The 24,305-nt window shown below is 49.5% G+C and overlaps 1 protein-coding gene across 1 annotated transcript in view; it reads right to left on the bottom strand.

The window, feature by feature from the left end:
• The window catches only part of TNN (tenascin N), a 52,039-nt gene extending 29,833 nt beyond the window's left edge, over window positions 1-22,206 (bottom strand). The window contains exons 1-6 of the mRNA XM_032838809.1: window positions 22,124-22,206; window positions 14,706-15,146; window positions 13,105-13,479; window positions 12,344-12,607; window positions 8,254-8,439; window positions 6,969-7,058 (exon numbers count right to left, since the gene is read on the bottom strand). Of these exons, the coding sequence (XP_032694700.1) occupies window positions 6,969-7,058; window positions 8,254-8,439; window positions 12,344-12,607; window positions 13,105-13,479; window positions 14,706-15,111 (1,321 nt within the window). The 5' untranslated portion in view covers window positions 15,112-15,146; window positions 22,124-22,206. The remainder of the gene's footprint in view (window positions 1-6,968; window positions 7,059-8,253; window positions 8,440-12,343; window positions 12,608-13,104; window positions 13,480-14,705; window positions 15,147-22,123) is intronic.
• Between the last annotated feature and the right edge of the window lie 2,099 nt (window positions 22,207-24,305).

Here is a 24,305-nt window from a genome sequence, read left to right as displayed (position 1 = left end):
AAAAAGGGGGGTGGTACCTGGGTGGCTCAGTGGGTTAAAGCCTCTGCCTTTGGCTCAGGTCATGATCCCAGAGTCCTGGGATCAAGCCCCACATCGGGCTCTCTGCTCAGCAGGGAGCCTGCTTCCTCCTCTCTCTCTGCCTGCTTCTCTGCCTACTTGCCATCTCTGTCAAATAAATAAATAAAATCTTTAAAAATAGTAATAATAAAATGAGGTCATTAGAGTAAGTCTAATCCAATATGCCAAGTGTCCTGACAGAAGGGGGAGTTCAGACACAGAGCCAGATGCACACACACAGGGAAGACGATATGAGGATGCATGGGGAGAAGCCAGCCATGTGGCAGGAATGCTGCATCTATAGGGCAAGGAAGGCCAAGGACTGCCAACAAATAGCAGAAGTTAGAAGAGGAGAGGAATGATTTTCCCCTAAAACTGTCACAGAACATGGCCCTGCAGACACCTCGATTTCAGACCTCCAGCTTCCACAACTGGGAGACAATAAATTTCTATTGTTTTAAACCACCCGGTTTTTGGTCCTTTGCTACAGCAACCCTAGGATACCAATAGAGCTGACCCCTGAACAATGCAGTAATTAAGCCCCTCAATTCTTCTGCTCAGTCCAAAAGCCATCTGTAACTTCTGACTCTCTAAAAATGTGACTCATAGCCGACCATTGACCAGAAGCCTCACCAACAATATTCGAGTGACACATATCTGGTATGTTAGATGTGCCGTAGACTGTATTCTTACAATAATACCTCCTTTTTCTTAGTTTTCTCAAGGTCTCTAGGCTACTTGGTTTGTCTGTGGGTTTTTCCCAATTGTCACAAATCTCAAAAAAATTTCCCATATATTTATTGAAAACAATCTGCACACAAGTGGGGACCCGGCCATTCCAATCCATGTTGTTTAAGGGTCAACTGTATAAGCAATGAACAGAATAAAGGCTCCCTCCTATGGAATTTACATTTTCCTGAAGGAGATGGACGATAAACAAGCAGTGACGGTATTAGGAAGCCCAATAAGGCAAGATATAGGAATAGAAATGTTGAACAAAAGATATCTGTGAGTTTAGATAAGGAGGTCAGGAAAGAGCTGGCTTGCTGGGAAGGGAACATCTGAACAAAGACTGAGATGAAGTGAGGCAGTGGGCCATGTACAGTCTAGGAACCTCATTCTAGGCAGGAGCAGCAGGTGCAAAGGCCCTGCTCCACACATTAAGGGAACAGCAAGAGGTCAGAACATCTGGACAGAGTCAGTGATGGGGCTGAGTGGCTGCAGGGCAGGCCTGGGAGGTGAGGGGTGAGTGGACTGTGGACGGCCTTCAAAGACTGTGGCTTTTGCATTGAATGAGATAAGAAACTTCTGGGGGGTTCGCACAAAAGAATGGCATGATCTGACCTGCATTATCAAAGGATCCCTCTGGCTGCCAGAGAGAGTAGGGGTCTAGTGGGTTGACAGTAGAAGTCACCTGGGAGGCCACCCCAACAGCGGGAGAAAGCAGGAATGTGGACCAATGTGTCAGGGATGAAAGTCATGAGAAAGGTTGGATCGCAGAGATTTCAAATGTACACTTGTCAGAATCTGCTGATGTTGCTGATGTGGGACACAAATCCATCCTTCCATCATTCCATGTTATTTTGAGGCCTGAGCGATTTGCAGAAGGGGTGACCCTTTACAGAGATGGAGAGCTCGGAGGGGGGTGGTTTGAAGAAGAAGGTGGGGAGAATGGGACCAAGAATTTGCAACTGGACGCCTAAAGTGCCAATATGTGAACCATTCCTCTCTGTGGAAGACTGGAAGTGGAAGTCATCTCCACTTTCTACGTCCCATGCAGCACTACCACCAGCTTTTTCTTACAGAAATAAGAACAATCCATAAATAAAATCAAGTGTGATCTGAAAGGTTCCTGCAATCTGAATCCAGCCGCAGCAGGGGACCGAAGCTCATAGTGACAGCTGGAACAGGGAAACAGTCTTATACTCTGGCTTTGGGGAGACCCACTGGGCCGAGCAGGCGGTGCCATCAGGAGCAAACAACAACAGGGCCACGTTGCAGGCCTCTGGAGGCTCAAGCAAGCTCTCAGAGGATGCTCAGGGGACAGGGTGCACGAGAGAGAACTCCTTTCCCACCCTGTTCCCCTTTCTATGCAAAGTGTGATTCCGCACAGGACAGGGAGGGAATGAAGAGAGCCTCCAAAGGTAACATGTCAATCTGGGAACCCAGCACTGACTTGGGAACGGGGACATTTAGAATGGGAAGTGAGGACGGGGACAATGAGGACAAGAACACCCTACAGTCCTGCCTCTTAAAGTCCCTGGTCCTCATCGTCTCCAAAGGGACCTGTAGCTGTACACCCCATGGTCCCAGCAGTGCCCCCCACTAGCCCTCCCTGGCCCAGATCAGTGCTCAGCACCATAGCTGCGGGACCCACAGCACAGACCTCTGCCCTGCGGGGTCAGATACCTGTGTGTGTGCGGCCCTCTCAAGAGCCACTGTGCCCAAGTGAGCATAACCAGCCCTGATACACCCTGTTCCCTCAATAGTCCCAGAGCACTCGAGGAATGGAGGGCCAGGAAAGGCATCTTGGCGATGGAGAATAAGAAGGATAAGAATAAGAATCCTCCCATGCCAGGGTTCCAGAGACCCAGCCCAGAGAGGACATCCATGTGACTTCTTCAAGGTCATAAAGCCAGTTAGAGTCCCGGCCAGCCTGGATCTCAGGACTCTGTCCTTTCTTTCAATCTCTTAACAGCAACACCCTGAGCCAAAAGGAGTGTTCTCATAGAGCTGTTCCCTAAGGATGGGAACCAGACACCAAGATGCAGAAGCCAGAGGACAGCCTCAGTGATGGGACCCCGATGGTGGGCCACATGGCTGGAAGAAGCCAGCTGAGCGGTCCAAATCCTCCCCATCTGCCAAGAAGGGATGTGGGGATCAGAAAAAGTTTTTCCATGGAACAAAGCCTCCCAGTAGCTGCAGACAGACGGCTGAATCACAGATGAGTCACTGCGGGAACCTCGATGAGGAGACAGGCTCTCCTTCCCAGGTCTCAATTTCCTTCCCACCTGCTGGACACTAGGCTGCCCTGATGAGACCTTTGTCTGGGCCACGGAAGGTCAGAAAGACATAAGACAAGACTTGGGAGGTAGACCTTTACACGGCATGTGTTAGAATAAAGGGCATCCCCTCTTCAGAATATCTAATTGACAAAGCTGAGTGGACAGAGGAGGCTAATGGAGAGCTCTAGGCACATCAGGAAAGTCTATTCCCCTTTTTAATGAGATCTGCCACTAGGCTGGGGAGGGCACGGCTGTCCTCAGTCTGTGCTGGAACACCAGCCTCCCATGTCCCTGCTCTAGCCCATGGCCACAGGCCTTCAGAATAGCTTTCTCCAATCCCAGTGGCTACTTCTGAATCACCCAGTTGGCATAGTGGAAAATGGCACAGCCAGGATCTAAAATCTGCAGGGATATGGGCTTGGGGGCAAAGACAGGGGATAGGGCTTTATGCCCCTATTTTGAAAGTGAGTTTCTGGAAAATGAGGCCTTCCTTTGGACTACAGTAGCCATGCATCCCATCACCTTGCTTTCTCAGCCCCCTACCCCATTGCTTCACTGTGGCAATAAAATTATCCAGAAGGCCTTATTTGTAGAGAATGTGTTCAGAGATCAACCTCTCTTCCTGCTCTCCTCTAGCTTTGCTTCTGGAAAGCTTGTGATTTGGCCTCAAGCAAACACATTCAAATGCCATTCACTGGTTCACCCTGACTCTCTTAAACTTTGCGGGCTTCCACTTTCTCCCAAGTAAAATGGGAATAATAATGCGTGGAATGCTATTGTAAAGACCAAAGATAATGTGTATGGAGCCCAGTACCTAGAATACAGCGAGTACTCAATTGATGAAGATCGTGGTTGTTTTTTCAGCCACTGGGAGCACGTGGGCAACTGTGTATGAGGCAGGAACTCTGGATGTTGACAGGTTCATCTTGCAACATGAAGGAGCTGAAGAAGGAAAGTTTTAGGGGCTGGGCCACTTCAAATGCAGCAGTGTGTCTAGAAGGTGGTAAAAAGTGGAAAAGATCCAGAGAGAGGCAAAATTGCTATTTCACGGCACCGTCAAAGGAAACGTTCTACGAAAATTGTTAACACGTGAGTATGCGAGTATGTTCCGCTGTGCATGGGAGCTGGTGGGATTCTAACAAAGTAAGCAGTCCTTTGTTCCGGACTCACCACGGAAAAGCATGAGTCATGGAAGTTATGAAAACACTAACAATAATGTAAAAAAAAAAAAAGAAAGGACTTTAAGCTCGTTTAGTCCAACCTCTCCTTTTTACAGATGGAGAAACTGAGGACGAAGGGGTAGCATCACCTCTTAGTTAGTGGCCTGCCCTTCCTGTTGTTGGAGGTGGGATGGCTGGGAGTGTCTGGCGGTGAAGTTCAAGGTCATTCCCCCTGAAGACGCTAGGCTGGCTGATCCTTGCTGCTCTGAAGCTGACCTGCTTCGGAAGCCTTGCCTTTCCAGAAGATGCTTCCGTGCCCTCTGAGGGCCTTAACAGGGTGAGGATTTTCAATTGACCCCTTCCCTTTTATGGATTAGTTCCCGAGTGACTTGTTCAATGGAAAATAACTGAACTGTGTCATTTCTTTCCTGCACATGGTTATGCTGTTCTTAGATTACGGTGTCTTTTTCCATCTCAGGCAATGCAAAATATTTGGAGAAAAGAGAGATTCTTTTTTTTTTCCCCTGTTAAAGGAATGAACAGTCTAGCCAGGTTTGAAAGTGTTTCCTGACCTCAGAAATGATTGTGTCTTTTTTTTTTTAAATGTTCATTGGACACATGACACAAATTTATTTGCTATCCAATAAAATATCCCATCCTGCTTCGAGAATGTAATTGACAATAAAAACACTCCTTGAGTGCTCACATTCTAGTTGGGATAACATACTTGAAAGGTTAACTAGCAATTCAAGGCCATGTGTGATTAAATGCTCTAAAAACTCAGAGGCAAAAACGGTTGCTATTTAATGTGGTCCCACATGGCTTCAGTGGAGAGGCTAAGGTTGGAGCTGAGCCTGGAAGGATGAGTGATCTTATTGCTATGAGCCCCTGAAAGGCGAGGACCAGGACTTTTCATCTTCAGAAGAATCTAGAGGGACCATGTCTCTAGTGCCCAGCAGGACTCTGCAATTTGTTTTTGTTGAATTAACTGATAGCTTGAATTATTGAGTTCCCGGCTGAATTAATGGAGAGCTAGAGGTAACTGTGGAGGGTTTCCTAGGCTGGTGGAACAGGAATGAACCCATAATGCAGACATGAGCCTTCTGTGTTAAGAAACCCCAACAACAGGGACACCTGGGTGGCTCGGTTGGTTAAGCATCCGACTCTTGATCTCAGCTCAGGTCTTGATCTCAGGGTTGTGAGTTCAAACCCTGTGTTGGGCTTCATGCTGGGTGTGGAGTCTACTTTTAAAAAAAAGAGAAAAGAAAAGAAACTCCAAGAAAAGTCCAAGAGCAGGAAGGTTTTCCATTGGAAAAAGGAGGAGTAAGGAGAACAACAGCCTGAATGATCACAACCACTGAGGCCAAGATACAGGGGTTCCTCATTGTCCTAAATCAACGAGGAATCAAAGACATTTTTCTAGTTAGGAGGTAAACAGTAGGAGAATTAGCCAGAAACAATGGGTGAAAAGGTAAAAGTAGGAGGCACTTTAGTTTTGTGATCACTGAAGTGGATATCCTACGTTCAAATCCCAGCTCTGTCACTCCTTGGCTAAGCAATCCTGAGTTTAACTTCCCAGGTGTTGTTTTTTAATATGTGACTTAGAAATAACAGTAGGACCTACCATGCAGTTACCGTAAGAACCAAATGGGATCCATTATGAGAAGTCCTTCATTCGCATGATGCCTGATGCATAGGACAGTCTCAGTGAATTCACAGCTAACAAGAAAGCCACCGGAAGCAAGGAAGCCCTTGCCATTTCCCAGCCCACTCGAAGTCTTCACCCGTCCACTGCTTAGGCAGACTGCACAGTCTGTATTGTCTCATTCCTAAATGAAGTTACAGCTTAGCTTTCACAACTGTCTGACTCTAGCTTTCACACTACAGATATGCGATCTGTTAGGCAACCCGAAATAGCGAATTGCATTCCTGCAGTCTCACCACCCTGGCCAGCTCCTGCCAAGAGGGAATAGAAAAGAACTAAAATGCATTTCAAGAAAGTCTCGAAATTCAAAGATCCCTTCTTGGTCGGCTTCGAGGACTAGCCTCCCCCCGGTGGCATTCTCATCTAGCTCACCGGTTCCCACCTTGGGGTGGCCAGAGCTTCTCGACTGCAGGAGCCACACCTTTCCACACGGACTCAAGCATTGGCTCAAAACTCAGAACTACGTGGATTGGTTGCATATATGACTACAGAGATTTCTAATTCTTTTCCGATTCAGAAATGACAAATCTATCATCAAATGTTACTAATGTATAACGTCTGTCACTATAGATGTTTTCGCAATCCACAGATGTTAAATATACCACTGCTCCCATGTGAGAGTCTTTAAAATCTTCTGACATTTTAAACCAGAGTGTTTGCGTGTGATCATCAGGAAAAAACACAGGAATAAAGAGAAAAAAAATTACAGATCACCTGTATTAGGTAATAGGGGTCTGTGTGCCTCGGTCCAAGATACTGAATAAAAATAATCCAGTTGTAAAAGCTAATAAAACTAGCAGAAAGGTGTCAGAAATTGTCTTTGCCCTTGACTCCAAGATCCTGGGGGAGATTTTCAATGGTAAGACACATTTTAAATAGGAAAAGTTCCCTTCCCCTCCCCAGCCCCACAAAACAGAAGTTAGTACACAAAGAAGTCAGTACATACAAATCCCAGCGTTCTTATCCAGAGAGGAGTCAGCCAAGAAAAATATCAGAAAGCAAACTTGAGAAGTGGGCACAGTGCTTCTACATTTCTCCTACCTGTCCTGCCATTCAGGAGAATCGGCTTGCCCTCCAGTTCTCCTTTCATGGGAACAACGGTGATCTTGTATTCTGTCCCGGGCTGCAGACCTGCCAACAAGCAGCTTGGTGAGTTTGGGCCCCAGACCCTCGCCCCCAACCCTGCTCTCCCCAGGGATTTCCCTCATTGGGGGAGAGGTGCTTCTCACCCCAAGAGGAATCTAAGGCAGAGAAAGAGTGCTGGGGCCAGGAGTACGAGGCACCGTCACGGCGCTTCAAGGGGTGCCGGGGGCCAGAGTAGATGAAGTGAACATAAGGGAACTCCTTTGTTGGGCCGCCAAGCACTGATTTCCCAGTTTTATTTACAGCCCAACTGGCTTTCTGCCCCCAACAATCCTTCTCCCTCAAAAGTTTCTTTCAGCCTCATTGTAATAATTAGCCTAATCGTATTCCATGATTTTCTTCTTTGCGTTGCCTTTTCTTGTCTGTTTCTCTGTAGCTGTGGTTGGAATTACTGCTCTATGTGGCCCAGATAGACCGTGGCAGAGTACAAGCAGAGAGCAGTATGTGGGAGGCACGCACCCTGCTCTCTGCTCTGCAGACACTGGGAAGCCCAAGATGTCCTTTCAAGATGGAGGGCACAGAGCGGACAGCAGAGGAGGATGAAACTGTGGAGCTAATAAGCTCAGGGTCCCTCCCTTGCATGGGCTACCTCCAAGGGTAGTTCTTTAGGTATTCATGATTGTGTATTATATTCCTTAAAGAGAGCCCTGAAAATTCTCCAAGCTTTGGGAGTCACAAAATGTGAGCCAGCCCTGCAGGGCCCTGTTTCCCTAGCAGCCATCAGATTTTCAGCTCTCAGTAGATTGACTTGGTCAAATGGGACAAGGATCTCCCCACCCAGGCCTCCCAGCATCACTCCTTCCATGCAGCATGCCAAATAAACCAGTCTCTCTCTATCTCTCTCTCTCTCTCTCTCACACACACACACACACACACACACACAGTTCTTTCAAAAGGAATGTCTACACCAACAGGAATGTCTACACCGACATATCCACCCTGAGACACAGACGGGGTTTTTAAGAGGACATTGGGCTGTCCTCTGTCAGCCAGATGCTCTGAGATTCCAGAGTCAGCTCTGGGACGCTAGCGTCCATTCTGCAGGTCAACCAACTGGGCTCTTGTCTGGGAGTTTCCAGAGTCAGAGTTCAAGGGATTCCTAGGGCCCCAGGACCCTCTGTGCTCACTGTCCCCACCTCAGCGTCCACGGCAAACATCCCACATTCCCAGTGTTGGCTCTTACCGGTGATGTCATAGCGACTCTTAGGGTCACTGCTCTTGGGCACAGTGACCTCGGCCACCTCCTGCCCTGTGAGGGGGCCGTACTGCAGCTTGTAGTAGTCCACCTCGGTCGGGGGGTTCTCCCACTCCACATCAAGCGAGTTCTCTGTCTCATCCGTCACCCACGCAGTACCAAGCGCGGCAAGATCTAAGTCAGGTGTCAGGGAAGGTGGGAGAAAGCAGTGAAGAGAAGAGCTCAGGCAGGTCTGGAGCAGTCACTGGCCTAGTAAGGTCAGTGGCCTTTCCAGAAGCACTGAGAACATGCTTCACCCCAGCACACATATCCTTAACAGGCGTCTTAAAACTACCAAAGTAGCAAATAAACTGTTGGCTCTCACATTATCCACGGAGGAAAGACTATCTTCTGAGAAAGCCTCCTACCTCCCATCCCATCCCATCACATGCCATGCTGCCCTCCCTGTCAAAGCCGCCATGGGCCAAGCCCTGGACCACATGTCTCCAACCAGCCACGCAAACCTCCAGACCCAGGGGTCAGGCCGCTCTGAATGACACACACCCTTTAGCTGCAGCACCGTGCCCTCAAAGACAATCCCAAGAGGAGAAGCTCAGCTTCTCCCATGTAAAGTGTGGGAATGCTTTTGAAATTATCTCGAGTATAATACTGATAATACAACCAGTCTCTTCCTCCATCTCCCAAATTACAGCTCCTTCTTTGCCACTCACATTCTCTTGTAAAGACTAACATAAGGGGGGGTGCCTGGGTGGCTCAGTGGGTTAAAGCCTCTGCCTTCGGCTCAGGTCATGATCCCGGGGTCCTGGGATTGAGCCCCGCATCCGGCTTTCTGCTCAGCAGGGAGCCTGCTTCCCTTCCTCTCTCTCTGCCTACTGTGATCTTTGTCTGTCAAATAAATAAAATCTTTAAAAAAAAAAAAAAGACTAACATAAGGGGTGGGGGGGCGGCGCCTGGGTGGCTCAGTGGGTTAAAGCCTCTGCCTTCGGCTCAGGTCATGATCCCAGGGTCTTGGGACTGAACCCCGCATCAGGCTCTCTGCTCAGCGGGGTGCCTGCTTCCTCCTCTCTCTCTTCCTACCTCTCTGCCTACTTGTGATTTCTGTCTGTTAAATAAATTAAAAAAAAAAAAAAGACTAACATAAGGGAAAACTATAAAATAGGTGAATTTTAACTTGGTCATCCTGAGTATCTTCGCTGTGCCTTCTACCAGAGTTTAGACCTGGTGACCTCAGCTGCCCAACCTGTCCAGCCTGCAGAGGAGAGTTATTGGAGTTACTGTACTTATTTATTCATAGCCAAGTATTAATGGCTAAATGTTTACCCTTCCACTTGTAAAAAAAATGAAATTATAATGATTCATGCAAAGGAATGGATCACTGATGTGGTTCCAAGGGAAGAACTTTTGGGCGGTGGCTGGGGAGAGGACTCGGTCTTTGAGAGCGGTGGGTTCCAATGGTTGTATCCAATGGCCGTATCCAATGGCCATATCCAATGGCCATATTCAATAGCCATATCCAATGGATGTCATCTGACCTGAAGTTTGAAGCCCCTAAGCTCTCAGCCTTGCCCCTTCATTGGTCACATACCCATTTTCACTGCCTTGTTGATGCTCCCTTGTCAAGGACATGGGACAGAGAATTTGTCAAGGACATGGGACACAGAATTTGTGCATCAGGCAGGGGGTGAACTTGGTGCTCTTGAGGTCCCTCGGGTCTGAATGTTTCTGATTCACTCTGCTATGAACAAGAATCTCACAGAGCCTTTTCTCTGAAGAATTTCCTCCAACCTACTGGCTTCCATCTCCCAGCCTCCAGCTTCTTCCTTCAAAGATAGGAATTCCTTGAAGGAACAGGTCAAGAGGTCAGTAATGAAAGTGACTCAAGGATCACAGAAGGGACCTATACAGCTCACAAATGAAAAAGCAGAGACTTAATGAAAATATTCAAGATTATTATGGGAATAAGTGTCTCTCAGACTGGGGTTTCCCTGAGGAGGAAGCAGAAAGGGTTTAACATGGATCAGATTAGAAAGAAAGACAAGCTTCACAGTTGCAAGACTTCACAAGTCCCTAGTGTAGAAGCCAAGAGGGTTACTAAGACTTTCAGAACAGCTGTCTCTGCTCTTCATTGGGAGGCTTTGGGCACTAAAGACAGAGGCCACAACAGAAAAAAATGGAGAGAAAGAGAAAAGCAGTCCAACTGTGGGGAGCTGGCCTGGTTCTCACAGGTTAGCTTGGGTGCACTCCCACTAAGCATAAATGATTTCACAGAACATCAGCATCAGAAAGGCCACCGTTTGGTCATGATAGCTGAAGACAAAAGAAGGCCATTCTGTAATCATGTCTGAATACAGACAGAAGCAGGAATACTGTCCAAACCACAAAAACAACCCAACATTCTCTCCCCTGACTAATATGAGTGACTACCCTTCTTTTCTGATGATGGCTTTAGCCTCCCAGTAGTCGGCTTTTTCTAAAAAAGGTCCACTAAGTTACCAGTCATGGAGTTAACTCCTCTTGACGAAGGCATGCAAGCCAAAGCAAACCCCTATGCCTTCAATCACCCAACACAAGCCCCAATTCTTTTCCAGTCCTTTCTAATGCTCTTCTTAAGACATACACAGATCCTGTGGTGTGTTGTCCCACACCAACAGCCAATAAACCCAACCTGCTTGACTCCAGGGGTGTCCTAAGGGGCCTACGGCTAGAGGGGGTCGACAAAGGCAATCACAGATTATACCCCCAGGATGACAGGTCCTTCACGGCCCTTTCCAACATGGAGCCACCCCTATCCCCACCACTGAACAGGATAGACAGCTTGATGCTTCTGCAAAGAAAACGATGGGCCCAAAAGCCCAACCACCTGGGTCTCCTGGATCTTTCCCCAGGAGTTTAGCAAAGGCAGCTGATTTTTATCAGCATCTAAAACAGTGGCTGGTACAAAGTAGATGTTCAGTAAAATAAGATGAGTGAATGAAGGGATCAGAATCACTCAGATTAACTGGGTTTCTCCAAGTTCCTGAAGATCTAAGCTACTTTAAGAACTTTCATGAGAAAATAAGATCTCTAAACAGTAAGCCATGAGGCTTGTCTTTACAAACACTTTGGTAATATATTTGGTGGTACACTGGAGACTCTATCTCCCCAAATCCATCTTCTGTCCTCCTGTGTATCCCAGATGATGACTGCTATGAATTGGGTTAGTCAGATCCCCTTGCCCTCTGGCTTCTTATTACATTCAACCAGTGAGTTACCAGGAGCTCAGAAGGCAGGATAGAGAGTTCCTGATCTCCTTCCCTCCCTTCTGGTAAGACCATGAGAGATGGCCTGCATCTCTACCCAAACCGCCTTCCCAGACAGCCCTCTCCTATAACCAATTTCCATCCCTGCTCCTTCAGATTGGGGTGGATCCCACTGATGCTAGTTCTAGAGTGTTCTACCAGCCAAATCCTATCCACCCATGCCTCTTCCCTAAACTGTCATCAATTACTATTTACCCTCTCTCTTTCCTGCTAAGATGACTCTGATACAGGTGGCTTCAGTAAACCTTCACCCGTCCCAACTCCAGTTTGCTGAATGGCCTCAAAGCCTCCTTGGCTGCTTGGGTGTGGCCACAGGGCACTCAGACCTTACTAATCTCAGGAGCAGAGAAGACCCCTTGGGCCCCAGGCCAGCAGGCTCTATCACTGCCTTGGCAGAACTGAGAGAAGGGAGCCAAGAAAAGCTGAGAGATTTTTCTCCAGAAAGCAGGACTGCAGCAGCCATGTTTTGCAACCCCAAACAAGAGCAATGTTCTGAGTATTAGGTATGTGGGGGGACGATGGGAGAAAACATTTAAAATGGGGCCTTCCGGGGCACCTGGGTGGCTCAGTGGGTTAAGGCCTCTGCTTTCGGCTCGGGTCATGATCCTGGGGTCCTGGGATCAAGCCCCGCATCGGGCTCTCTGCTCAGCAGAGAGCCTGCTTTCTCCCTCTCTCTCTCTCTCTGCCTGCCTCTCTGCCTACTTGTGATCGCTGTCAAATGAATTAAAAAAAAAATTTTTAAATGGGGCCTTCCCTGCGAAACCTGAGGCATCACTCACCTGTTGTGGCAAGCAGATGCTGTGGGCTGCTGGAAACTTCTTTCTTCACGTTGCGCACGGTAACTATGTACTTGGTTCCAGGCTGCAAACCAGTGATCTCGTAGGTGTGCTGCTCCTTGGGCACTTGGATCTGCTTCCCAGAGAGCTCCTGCCCCAGAGGGTAGTAGCTGAGGAGGTAGTGGTCCACCTCGCTGGAGGGCTCCCAGCTCACCAGCAGGGAATCCTCCGTGCTCCTGAGCAGCTGCAGGCCCTGGGGAGCCACCACTGTATGCAGAACACCAGAGGTGTGGGGAGGGGAGGAAAGGGGCAAAAAGGCACAACCAACGTCACCGAGCACCCACTATATACTTAACTCTGGTGGCAGGTACCACTCTGGACCACCCACCACACCCCCGCACCCTCGTCCCACCGGAAGCTACATGGTTGGGAGTTGACGCCCACTCGATCACCCCTAGACACACACACACACACACACACAGCGCCATCAGGTCACAGAAGACGGCTGGTTCTCAGACCAGTAGTACCAATAGCCGCTGGAACCGGTTATTAATGCAGATCCTCGGGCCCCACCCCGGGCCCCCTGCATCAGAATCTCCGGCAGCCGAGCCAGCAATCTGTGTTTTACAAGCCCCCCACCCCCACCCCGGGGCTTCCGAGGTGGACCAGAGGCCGCTTCCCTGCTCCGCCCAGGTGTCCCGACCGCTAAAGGCCGCCGGCGCGGGGTGGGGAAAGGAGAGAGTCGGGCCTCGCTGTGGGCTCACCCTGGGCGCAGTCGAGGCCTCTGAAGCCCTCCTCGCAGTAACACTCGCCCGTGTCGCAGAAGCCGTGGCCGCTGCAGTCGCCGGGGCAGCGGCGCTCGCTGCAGTCCTCGGCCGTGAAGTCGTCGTGGCACTGGCAGACGCCGCGCACGCACGTGCCGTGGCCGCTGCAGTCATCGGGGCAGGCGGGGTAGGCGCAGTCCGCGCCCACGTAGGGCGGCTCGCACTCGCAGCGGCCGGCCGCGCAGTGTCCGTGACCGCTGCACGCCCCAGGGCAGGCGGGCCGCTCGCACGCCGCGCCCTCCCAGCCCTGCTCGCAGCGGCAGGTGCAGGTGTCCGGGGAGAAGGTCCCGTGGCCGCTGCAGTCGTGGCTCCCACCTGCGGGCGAGAGGAGAGCAGGCTGGGGGTGAGGGCGGCCGAGCGCACCGAGGGCCGGGGCCCTCTCGCCGCCTCCTTCCGAGAAGGCCAGGGCCTGGGATGAAGACAGGCATCTTCCCTTTCCAACCTGGGCCAGACTCCGACCTGCGGCAGCTACAGTCATGTCCTTTCACTCCCCAAATGCCACGTGAAGTCCCATCCCTTTCCCTTCTCATCCAAGTGCTCAGGCGAGTTCTGGTTCCCTCCGCTCTAAATAGAGGTAAGTATTGAGGACCTAACCGTGAAGGCGCTAGCACTGCTCCAGCCCGGGCATCAGCGCGCCGGCTTGTGCTGAGGGGCAGGCTTGGGGGGAGCGGGGGCAGGCAGGGGAGATCCAGGCTGCCTGGGAGCAGGCTGGACCTTAGCAAGGCTGGCTCCTTGGGAAATTTGCCCACACTGAAGCCTGGAAAAGTGGGCCGGCAGAAGCTCCCCCAATAGGCCATTCACACTCTGGGGCTGGGGGGTGGAAAAAGGGATCCCCCAGGCTCCCCTCTCTAGGCCCAGGCAGCAAGAGGCAGTTGGAGGCCCTGGCCAGTCAGCAGCCCAGCTCCTGGTTCTCAGAACACCCTCTTTCCTTCCTAGACATTTTTGTCAGGGAGTTTCCTCCACTGCCGTCCATGTTGTGTCATTCGTGGTGGTGGCCCTGGTACCCAGGTGTCTGTCCGGTATATAGATGTTCTCAACAGTGGCTTTTCCCCCAGCATAGAAAGGGATGTCAACATACCACCCAGTATGATTTGGGTCCGCTTTGCTAAATATCTACTACGGGCCAGGAAACTTCTGTACAGTGTCTGCAGTTCTCAGAACTGGACTAGGTGATAGAATTATCCTAATTGAACAGTTTAGAAAACTTCAGGAATTTACTCAGAGTCACGCCACTAAATAGTGACAAGACTGGATTTGTACCAGGTCCCGTCTAGCTCCAGGGCCAACCAGCTTTCCTCTCTTTCCCACTGTTCCCCCTTCCGGTGGAGATTGGATCCACAAAGGCACCCGGAAGCCTAAACCCAAGAGTCCAGACTCACTTTAAGAGTTGCTGGCCCTGTATACTGAGGCTTACAGATATTGCCTGGAGCTAGTTCAAAAGACAAGATCCCCCGCCCACCCGCCAGACTCACAGAGAGCACCTGGCACATAGCAGGTGCCCAGTGAGGGTTTGTTGAATGAATACTGTGTGGCGAGCTCACCAGCAGCGCCTTGGCAACAGCGGTGGACATTACACTTCTCCCTCATCTCCGCCATCTCCCCCTCCAACTTCATCACCCGGGCCAGGAGGTCTCGGACGCTGCCTGCCAGCTCACAGTCCTTCTGTGGCGTCTGCAGGCGGATGTTGTGCCTGAAGATGATGTTCTGTTCCTCAGCCTCCCCCGGTGCCAGGAGTGAGGCCCCATCATCGCTGAGGGGCTGAGGGTCAGTCTCCACTTGGACCAGTGCGGACTTGGGCACGTCAATCTTGTAGGTATGGCTGACGGTGACCTGTTGCTCCTTGTCGCTGCAGCCGTGAGGTTCGAGAGTGGCTGGGGCTGATGCCACCAAAAGCACAGATCCAATGAGGAGCCCCAGGGGGAAGCAGAATGTCCCCTGGAGACCCATCCTCAGAGAGACAGGGAGCAGACCCTCTTGGAGACCTGTACCCAGAAAAGATGCAAAAGACAAGCCATGGGGATTTGCAGATGGAATCTGGACTTTTTAGTGGATTCCAGGAGCCCACAGGAGGCTGAGAAACCAGCAGACATATTTCACCCTGTAGGTCCTGCGGTTCCAAACCAAAGTTTTTGTCCCTTCTCACACATTGTCCATTCCTGCCTCCTGGCTTTGCGTACACCGTTCAGTACCTGGGAGACCCGCCTCTTCACTCTAATTCTATACTCACATGACTAATAATAACAAGGATAACAACGGTCTCCTATAAAGGGCCTACGATGACCAGGCTTCAACTGCCCCCAGCCCTAATCTATACCATGCCCCTAGTATCACCCGCCCCGTCGACACCACCTATGGAACACCTGCACATAGAGAGAATGCTGTGTACCAATTCAATCCTCACAACAATCCTTCGTGGATTATATTATTTGTACCCCATTTTACAGGAGACTTGGCCAGCCTAAAATGACTTGCCCACAGGCAAGCAGCCAAGAGAGGCAGAATTTGCATGCAGGCAATCCAGCTCCAGCGTCCACGCTCATCACCCCATGTCACGCTGCTTTGCACACGTGAGAAAACCATGGCTCAAGGGATTGAGCTCGTGGGCCCAGGTTCCACAGCCAGGAAGGGCAGAGCCTGTACTCAGACACTGGGCCAGGGTTCTCCTCACCACCTCTGCCTTCAAGCCAGTAAAAGGCCAGAATTTCTAACGCAAATGCCTTCTCCATGAAGTCTTCTCTCCTGCCCGCCCCCCCCCGCCGCATCTCACTCCCAGTGGAAACTAGCTCTCCTTATGCTGAGCATTCTGAGAAATGTGTCAGTTCCTCTGGGGGCCTCCTGATGGTTTACCCTGTGTTATAGTTACTCTTGTACACAGTTTGTCTCCCTGTGAGGCTGTCAGCCTCCTAAGGAAAGGACCCAAGGCCAATTCCTTGGAGCCCTCCCAAGGCAGGAGCACAGAATCACACAAGCCAAGGGGTTCAGTCACCCTCAAAGCCATCCATGCCCAGCTGGCCTGCTTTGTCAGTCAGTCCAGGCCACTGGGGCAGGAACAGGCTGCTGGGTTTCACCTCTAGTCCGGCCCCAGGATGTGTGAGCCTTCAGCTCCATCCGTGTGTAACAGGATGCCTCCCCAGCCCTTCTCCAGAATGACACATCCTTCACCACTATTAGACCAAGGCCAAGAAGGCCCCAGGAGACCTAGCCAGGGCCTTGGCCTCGCATTTATCGAGGGGCACACATTCACCAGAACACCTCTTAGCTGGGCTGTCATGGCACAGCCCTCGGCTAGAAAGTGAGCCGCAGGGTGTCTGTGACCAACTCAAGACTCTCAAGTATTGGTACAGACACTGACAACATGGGGGGCCTGGATGGAAGATAGAGGTTTTCCTATTGGGAAGGACCCCCTCTTCACAAGAGGGTGCTCTTCCAATACCCAAAGTGACCAGGCAGCTCTGGAATCTGCTTGGGACTTTTGTCAGAGGAGAAGGGGGTTGGGGAGGGCCAGTAGAGTGAGTTGGAAGGCAGGTATAGGGTAGAAATAACCATATTTCACAATTGCTGTCCTCCGAAGTTCAACCCCATGATAACACAGTCACACATAGAGCTCTGTTCCTTCCCCAAGGCAGGGACTGAGAATCAGGGGCGTGAAGGAGTATGCCCTTGATTATGCAGCAAAAGTACAAGGCTGCAAACTCGGTCTACACAGTGCCCACTAACTTAGCCCTTAACCCCACCCCCATCCCACCCCACCCCCGCCAATACTTCTGTCTCCTCCAATAGCCGCACATGCTGATCTCAAAGGCAACCTCTTAGCATGGAGTTTTCCCTCCCAAATCCCCTTCCTAGGCAGCAGTGGAGCCAGAAAACAGGCTCGGACTGCTCTGCCCCCTCCTGCCATCCAGACCCCGCCCCCACCCTATGGCTCCCTCTCTTCTGAGACGCAAATGGAGTACAGATGGCTTTTTGAAGAAGTTCTGCACGAATGCAAAACAGCCACAGACTCCTGCCATAAACCGCAGCAAGGCTGTGCGCAGCCCAGTCTCCCGGTGTTTGTTTTTGGAAGCCTGGAATATGAGAAACCCCAGAAGCCCTCGCAGGAGCCTTCAGTGTCGCCGGCCCTTCTGCCGCCTGTCGCTTGTAACAAGATGTCTTTGCTAATTGCAGCCTCTTGGATTCCCTGAGTTGAGCTTAGATTTCCCTGGGCAGGGTGATTGTTCAAAAGAGGATGGGAAGGAGGGATCCTCGACCTAGTACTTCTGTCAAGTGTAATGAGCGAGAGGAGAAGCCTGCTGGCTTTCCTTCCAACCCGTGGCAGGAGAGACTCGCCTGGTGTAGGAGCATAGGGATGGGATGACCTCACCAGCGCTGTTCCTACACAGATGTCTGACCAGAGACAGAGCTCCATCAGAGTGGGGGTGGCAGGGGCGGACAGGGCAGCAAATGTCACCCAGGAAAATGCAGGATAACTTTCCAAATGGACATGTTTTTCGGTTGAGGAATCACTTAGTAAACGCTATAGGAATGTGTGAAACAAAGGGCGTTTACAGCCACGGAAAGTGCCTATGGGAATCCACAGGAAACCAGGTGTCCCCAGAATCAGACTCATTGACTCCCATCTTGTCTTTAATTCTGACTGTCAGAGGGACAGTAGGGGACATGGGGAAGTGGGGGGTAGAGGCATATTAAAACTCAGGACAAAGACGGCCTGGCATTGGTTTTCCAGAAAGGCTCTCTGAGGTGTGTGCTGCCAACTGTCAGCTGGATGGCTAGTCCTCCTGGTTCTGCCCTGGGAGACACACTGGTGTCACAGGGCTCTGCAGCCGGTGCTCTACTCATTCTCCCTTGATGGCCACACCCACCCCTGCGGCTCCAATTTCTGGCCACACCCCGATGGCTCCAGATTCTGTATGTGTGTTCTTCACCCAGACATCCCTGTCATCCCAGGCATGGCAGTGGCCATGAATATGTCCATCCCTTCTGTGTCTCTGGTTTCATTACACAATCCTTGCCAAGGTCATATTTTGGGTACTAAGTAATAATAGCACCTAGGTTTTTCACCTATGTGTTTATTAGATGATGCGGACTGTGCCGGGCACTTTATAAATGTTATTCTCACTCAAAATCCTAGGAGTCCCTTGATATCATTCATTGTTACAGGTGTTCAGAGAGGTTAAGTACCTTGCCCAAGGCCACACAGCTAGTAAGCAGCAGAGCTGACATCAAATACCAGATCTGTCCACTCTGCTTATCACTGTTCTTCATCTCTCTGCTCTATGTACTGCCCCAGATTAAAAAAAAAAAAAAAAAGCCAGTGAGAAGATTACTCCATGTGAAAAAGAAACCAATGTCCTCTTGCCTATCATATTAAGAGAGGGGATCTTCTGAAAATAAAAGAAACTCAAGGCTTACTGGATGTTCGATTCAATATGAATTGCTCTGTAACTAAACCCTATGCCTGCACTTCCTCTGAGCACTGCCAAGGATGATCTCCTAGAAAGATAATTAGTTTTTCCCCCAACAAGAAGGTTAAATCCTGCTCGCTTCTCATAAGATGTGGAGAAGTGCCTTCCTAAGAGACACAAAGCAGACCAGGACTTGTGTCTGTAGGGGGAGATGTCAATCAAGGCTGGGCCAGAGGAAAAGAATGGACCCTGAGTCCCAGACAGCCCTGTCCTCTAGGGCAGATGGTCTCCACGTCACCTCATTTTCCACCAAGACAGATGCACACCCTGGTCAGAAATAAAAAACACTACTTACAGCGAAGAGAGTGGCAGCCAATTTCTAGCCACCATGACAGACCTTTCTACTTAAATTTGGGGCTTTCTTTAGTTCCCTTATTACCTCATCCTGCCTTTACAATTAACCACAAGCAAATGAAAGCACTGATTTGGGTTTTAGAAAAATTGTATCATCTATTTCCAGTAGAGTTAAAAAGATATTTTTTAATATTCTGCCCTCAAATGACAGGGTGGACATTACTGAACTATGAAGGAAAGTGGGGCAGATGTTGGCTAGGGAAGCCCTGATATCACACATGTCACCTGGTAAACTTGTCACTCCTTCCCCAAACTCTCTTGGGCATATCCTGCCAGTGACCCCCAACACAGGCCCTGCATGACCCCAAGGTATTCTGACTCAAGTATTCGGCCCAGGAAAGGAAGTTCTTGTGTGCCTGGCTCACCTCATCCCGGGCTGGACACCTCAGCCTACTGATGTCGCCTCTGGATCTCTTTCTCTTGTAGTAATGCAAGTATGGGAGATGCACAAGCCCGTCATTTTTCAGCTAGATCACACTCCGGACAAACCAAATACATAAGAACACTTTTATTTCTGGTCCCTGCAACACTGAACTCTCCACCCAGGCATACCATACAGGATAGGAGACATCAAGTGTGGATGTGAATGAAGAATTGGCTTTGTGTGATAAGGCTTAATACGGGAGCATTCCGGGCGCCTGGGTGGCTCAGTGGGTTAAAGCCTCTGCCTTTGGCTCGAGTCATGATCCCAAGGGTCCTGGGATCAAGCTCCGCATTGGGCTCTCTGCTCAGCAGGAAGTCTGCTTCCCTTCCTCTCTCTGCCTGCCTCTCTGCCTACTTGTGATCCCTGTCTGTCAAATAAATAAATAAAATCTTAAAAAAAAATACGGGAGCATTCCAGGCATCATTCAGTCCCCCGGTCCCCCTCCTCTTCTAGGTCTAGCGGACCACACCCAGTGAGTGCCCAAGAAGTCCTTGTAGATGACTCACATCGCCACGCAAGACCCCTTTTCCTGAAGAGCTCTTTCCACCACATCTGCCCACGAACCACAAGCTAGAAAAGCTAACACATGGTGTCTCTGATCCAGCCTCCGCACTCAGTCACCTTTTCATGGTGGTCACAAGCTAGTGTGGTGGTTTTGCTCCATCAACCAAATACTGATCTACCTTATGAGGGCTCAAATGGGTGATGACAATGGTAGTTCCCATTTTCTCAGCTCTTACGATGTGTCAAGCTCTGTGCTAAGCTCTTTTAAAGCTTTTCCTGAGCATCAAGCAAAGACGTCCATTTACACCACAGCAATGAAGCCCCTTCTCACAAAAAGCCCTTCCTTTCCCTTTCACTGGAATACATGGGCTCCTGCACAGTGAGAAGATAAGATAGGCACAAGGGCATAAATTCAGGACCTGCCTCCCCCACATCCAACCATACACCCAACCCCCAGAATGACTTTAAAGCATCACTGTAGACACACAGGTGTGGGGGACTTCTGATGACACACTGTTTCAGCTGAATAATAATGAAGAGAGGCATATGAAAATGCTGCATTTCCTTTTCTTCATTTAATATGTGGTTTTCCGCGTATTTAAATAATTTTAAAGTTCCAGCCTTCTTCCACAGAGGCTTAGTCGCATCTGCACTCTCTGGGTCTCTTCCTGAGACCAACAGCACATACACAGACTGTGGCTGGTTGACATTAGCGGTGGGTCTACTGTGGTGAGACCCTACAGAGTCCCTGCCCAGTCAAGGACCAGACTTGAGATCCCAGCATCGTCAGCTCAGAGACTGGTACCTCCAGATGCTGCTCCAGAACCTAAACCATGATCTCACATCTGTATCCAGACTTTACAGGAGCTAAGGCTCTGGAATGAGCGGTGGATAGACAAGAGTTTCCACTGGCATGATTTCTATAGGCATCTTCTCGGGAGCAGACCTCAGTCTATCCTACATTCCAAACCACAGAATGGTGCTGGAATAGAAACCAAAAGCCACAAGATGATCTGAAGTCATCCTGCCCAATTTTCCCTCCTTGAAGACTCAGCAATAGCCACGAACTTGGGGACATAGCAAGACTCAAAGTTGGATGAAAGAATGTCTGGTTTGGGGAGTGGGGGAGTTCCCTCCTCCCCTGAGAAAAATGGTAACTGATGTCAATACTTTCTATTCCCTCCAGAGTCTGTCTCCCAGCATCATCACCTTGACCCTGAGTCTCCGACAAACACCTAAATGCCAAAAAACACCAATTCTTCCCATGGAGATCCTGTGCTCAGCCGGCCACCAGTCTGTAGTCCTGGCTGAGCAGGTGTCCTCGAAGAGACAATGGACATTGGGCATTGCAGCTAACCTAGTTTGTTATTTTCACATTAGGATTTTGTCTCTCTCTTTTTTTAATGCTTATATCAACAACTCCAGTTTTGTGTTTTTAGGTGACTATTTTCACTCATTCTTTCTCTGTCCATTCCCTCAGCTCTCTCCCGACCACAAAAATAAATAGATAAATAAATAAAAGACACCCAATAACTCGTCCACATCATTTCTTGAAATGTTTCCCAGTGGGTGTTCTTGAGGCATTACAAGGGTGATGGCACAGGAGTTTAGGAGAAAGAAGCTGTTCTCTTACAAATAAAAAACAAAACTTATAAAATTAAATGATTGAAAAAAAGCTTCAAAGCTCTTTAAGTACATTTGCAAACATCATTTGACTTGGCATACGCAAAATGCAGAAAATGGGAACGTTAGAATCGGTTCTTGATTACATCTAAAATCAAAGCTTCATTTTAGGATTTTTTAAAAAGTGAGATGTAAGAAAAATTACCCCAAAAAAGAGGACTTTGACATTGCAATAATAATTTTAAAAAGCCGACAAAGAAATAGTGCTGAGAAGGACATACCAAACTTAAAGGAAACATCATAGGTAGAAATCTGTTATTACTCCAGGCAGAAATTCCCTATGACACAGACTGTGTGTGGCCAGGTAAGAAGACGATTGTGCTTAGTTCCGTCAGGGTATCGAGTATATTGCTTGCTAAGGACATGTTACTTGGGTCCTGGGAAGTATTTCCTAATTAGGTGTTCCCTCCCACTGGAGGCGATCAGACACTGATTACGTTGCCTTGGATTTTCAGGCTCAGGATCTCATTCACACCTGGCCACCTTCCTCCCTGTCACAGGTAATAAAGCCTTCAGAGACTGGTGCTCTTACCTCAGAGGCTGCTGGGCTTGACTTCCAACACTTCCGTCTCCCAGGAACTGGGGCCCTTCGGCTGCAGAACTCAGTGCTGTCCTGTCCCGCCTTCTCTCCCCTCCTCAGCTTCCCTCCCTGGGTTTAAATCCCATCCAGGCTAGAGGAGGGGCCAATGGGGATCCTGGGGTGTTTCCCTCTTCCCAGCAGAGACAGAGTGAAGAGCTAATGAGCAATTCCTTCTTATTCTAACTAGGGAAGGAAACCCGTACACATTTCTCCCTTCTTTTTTACATCCATTACGCAGTAACTAAAAATACTGGAGATGGTTTCCATTTAAGTGGATCCAGAATAAGGTTATTAAAAGAGTTTGCCTGTCTCCTAGCCAGGAGCTGGGTCTTTGGGTTTGAAAGAGATTTTATAAAGTCTCTTTCTCTTTTTTCTGTCTGAGGCACCCTGGGGCTTCATTGTATACCATTTTTTAAATAGGAGAAAACCTTTGGCACAGAAAGAAATGAGCAGAAACCCTCAGGGACGGAACCTCCCGCAGCCTCCCATCTCCTCCTTCCATCAATTCACAGCTCTGACGGGCAGGGCTCTGAGGACTCTGGGAGCAAGAACAGTAAGTCCAGGGCATTGAACACCACTCACTGCCGGCTCTGGCCTACCCCTTTCCAGAAGCCTCCCCTATACCAGCCACGGAAGAGCTACGTCCCTAGGTCGGCGCAGTGGTGGTCCTTTCCTGCCATCCCTTCCTTTTCTGCCATCAGGTGGAGAGACCTTAATTTTTCCTGTGATCCAGAGCTATTCCAGTGGGTCACGGCTGACACTCACTGTCCTTTCTACCGTCTACCCCACTTCTGCCCTGCCTGAAGTAGGTTCTAGAAGGCAGATCTACAACACAGTGGAAGGAGCTGGTATGTTTCAGCTTGCCTGTATGGGCACTGATGTTGTTGGAGGGATAGGAAGAGGACGGAAGAGACAGGGGATGGAGGAGTGGCCTCAGAAGTGTGAAGGTGCACCCAGAGTCAGGTTTCCTGTATCTGAAGTTTGTGTTGTTGGGTCCCCAAATAATGGGTCCGTGATAAAGCAAAGACTGATAAAGCAAAGGTCAAGAAAAGCTTTGTTTCACGCCAAGCATCAAGAATCAAACCGACCAGCCAGGTCCACGCCTCTTACAGAGAGCTCAACCCGTCCCAGCCACAGACTAACTTTTATAGAGCAAAGGCCATGCGGTTGAGCCTGGCCACACACAGGTGGCAAATGAGATTGCAATACACAGAGAAAGCTGCACAGTCATGCTAGGTCACCCACAGGTGGCCAATTGAACTACGATTCACCCCATAGTAGACATTTGCACTAGCCTATCACCTTGGTCAGAATTGGCGCCCAAAAGGCGGGGCCCACACTCCTTGGTAGCTAGGGAGACAGTAAGCACGCTCTACTGATTGGACGTCTCCACCTGACCGGATTCATCCCGGCATTCGGGCTGTTATCTCCACCTGACCTGACCCACCCTTGTATTTGGGCTTTGTTACCTGGGACCGGTTTCCTGGACTTGTTTTTAAATAAGTTCCCCTGGGTGGGGGCAGGGTCAATTTAAGTTTTACTGCATAAACAACAAAATGGCCGTTCCACCGGGGTGGGGCCACTCTGGCTAAATAGGCCTTTACAGTGTCTGCTACTTGCAAGTGATCTTTGACTTAACCTATTCTTGCCTCAGTTTACTCATCTCTAAAAGAAGAATAATATGGTTATGATGAGGGTGAAAGGAGTGAATTTGTGTAAAGAATTTTGACGAAGGCCCAGGGACACAAGGAGGACTCAGTAAATGTTAGCTGTCATTATTGCTCTCATTATTATCATTTTAAAGATTCTTCTTGCATACCTCACTTAGTAGTCTTTAATAATCCCCACCTCAGTCTACATGGGTTCAGAATTCTCTGCCCTTCTTTACTCAAAACCACAAGGAGCCCTACTCTTCCCCCCGCCCCCCCCCCGAATCGAGACCAGCAATACACAGAGGTAGTATATTCATTGTGCTGTGAATTAGGGGTCACCAGAAAATCCCCTTTGCCCCCAAACATTTCTCTTCTCCCCTGGATAATTTTTTCCTCCGTTTCTTAAATAGCAAAGTGTCCCCTAGAGGCTCCTAGGACTCTGTTGTCCGCTCACATTGCTCTCTTGTTCTTTTAATTTCCTT

The sequence above is a fragment of the Lontra canadensis genome, unplaced genomic scaffold, assembly GCF_010015895.1.
Source record: "Lontra canadensis isolate GAN:19392208 unplaced genomic scaffold, GSC_riverotter_1.0 scaffold106, whole genome shotgun sequence".
Classification (NCBI taxonomy): Eukaryota; Metazoa; Chordata; class Mammalia; order Carnivora; family Mustelidae; genus Lontra; species Lontra canadensis.
This window is presented reverse-complemented; position numbering and strand designations above follow the sequence as displayed.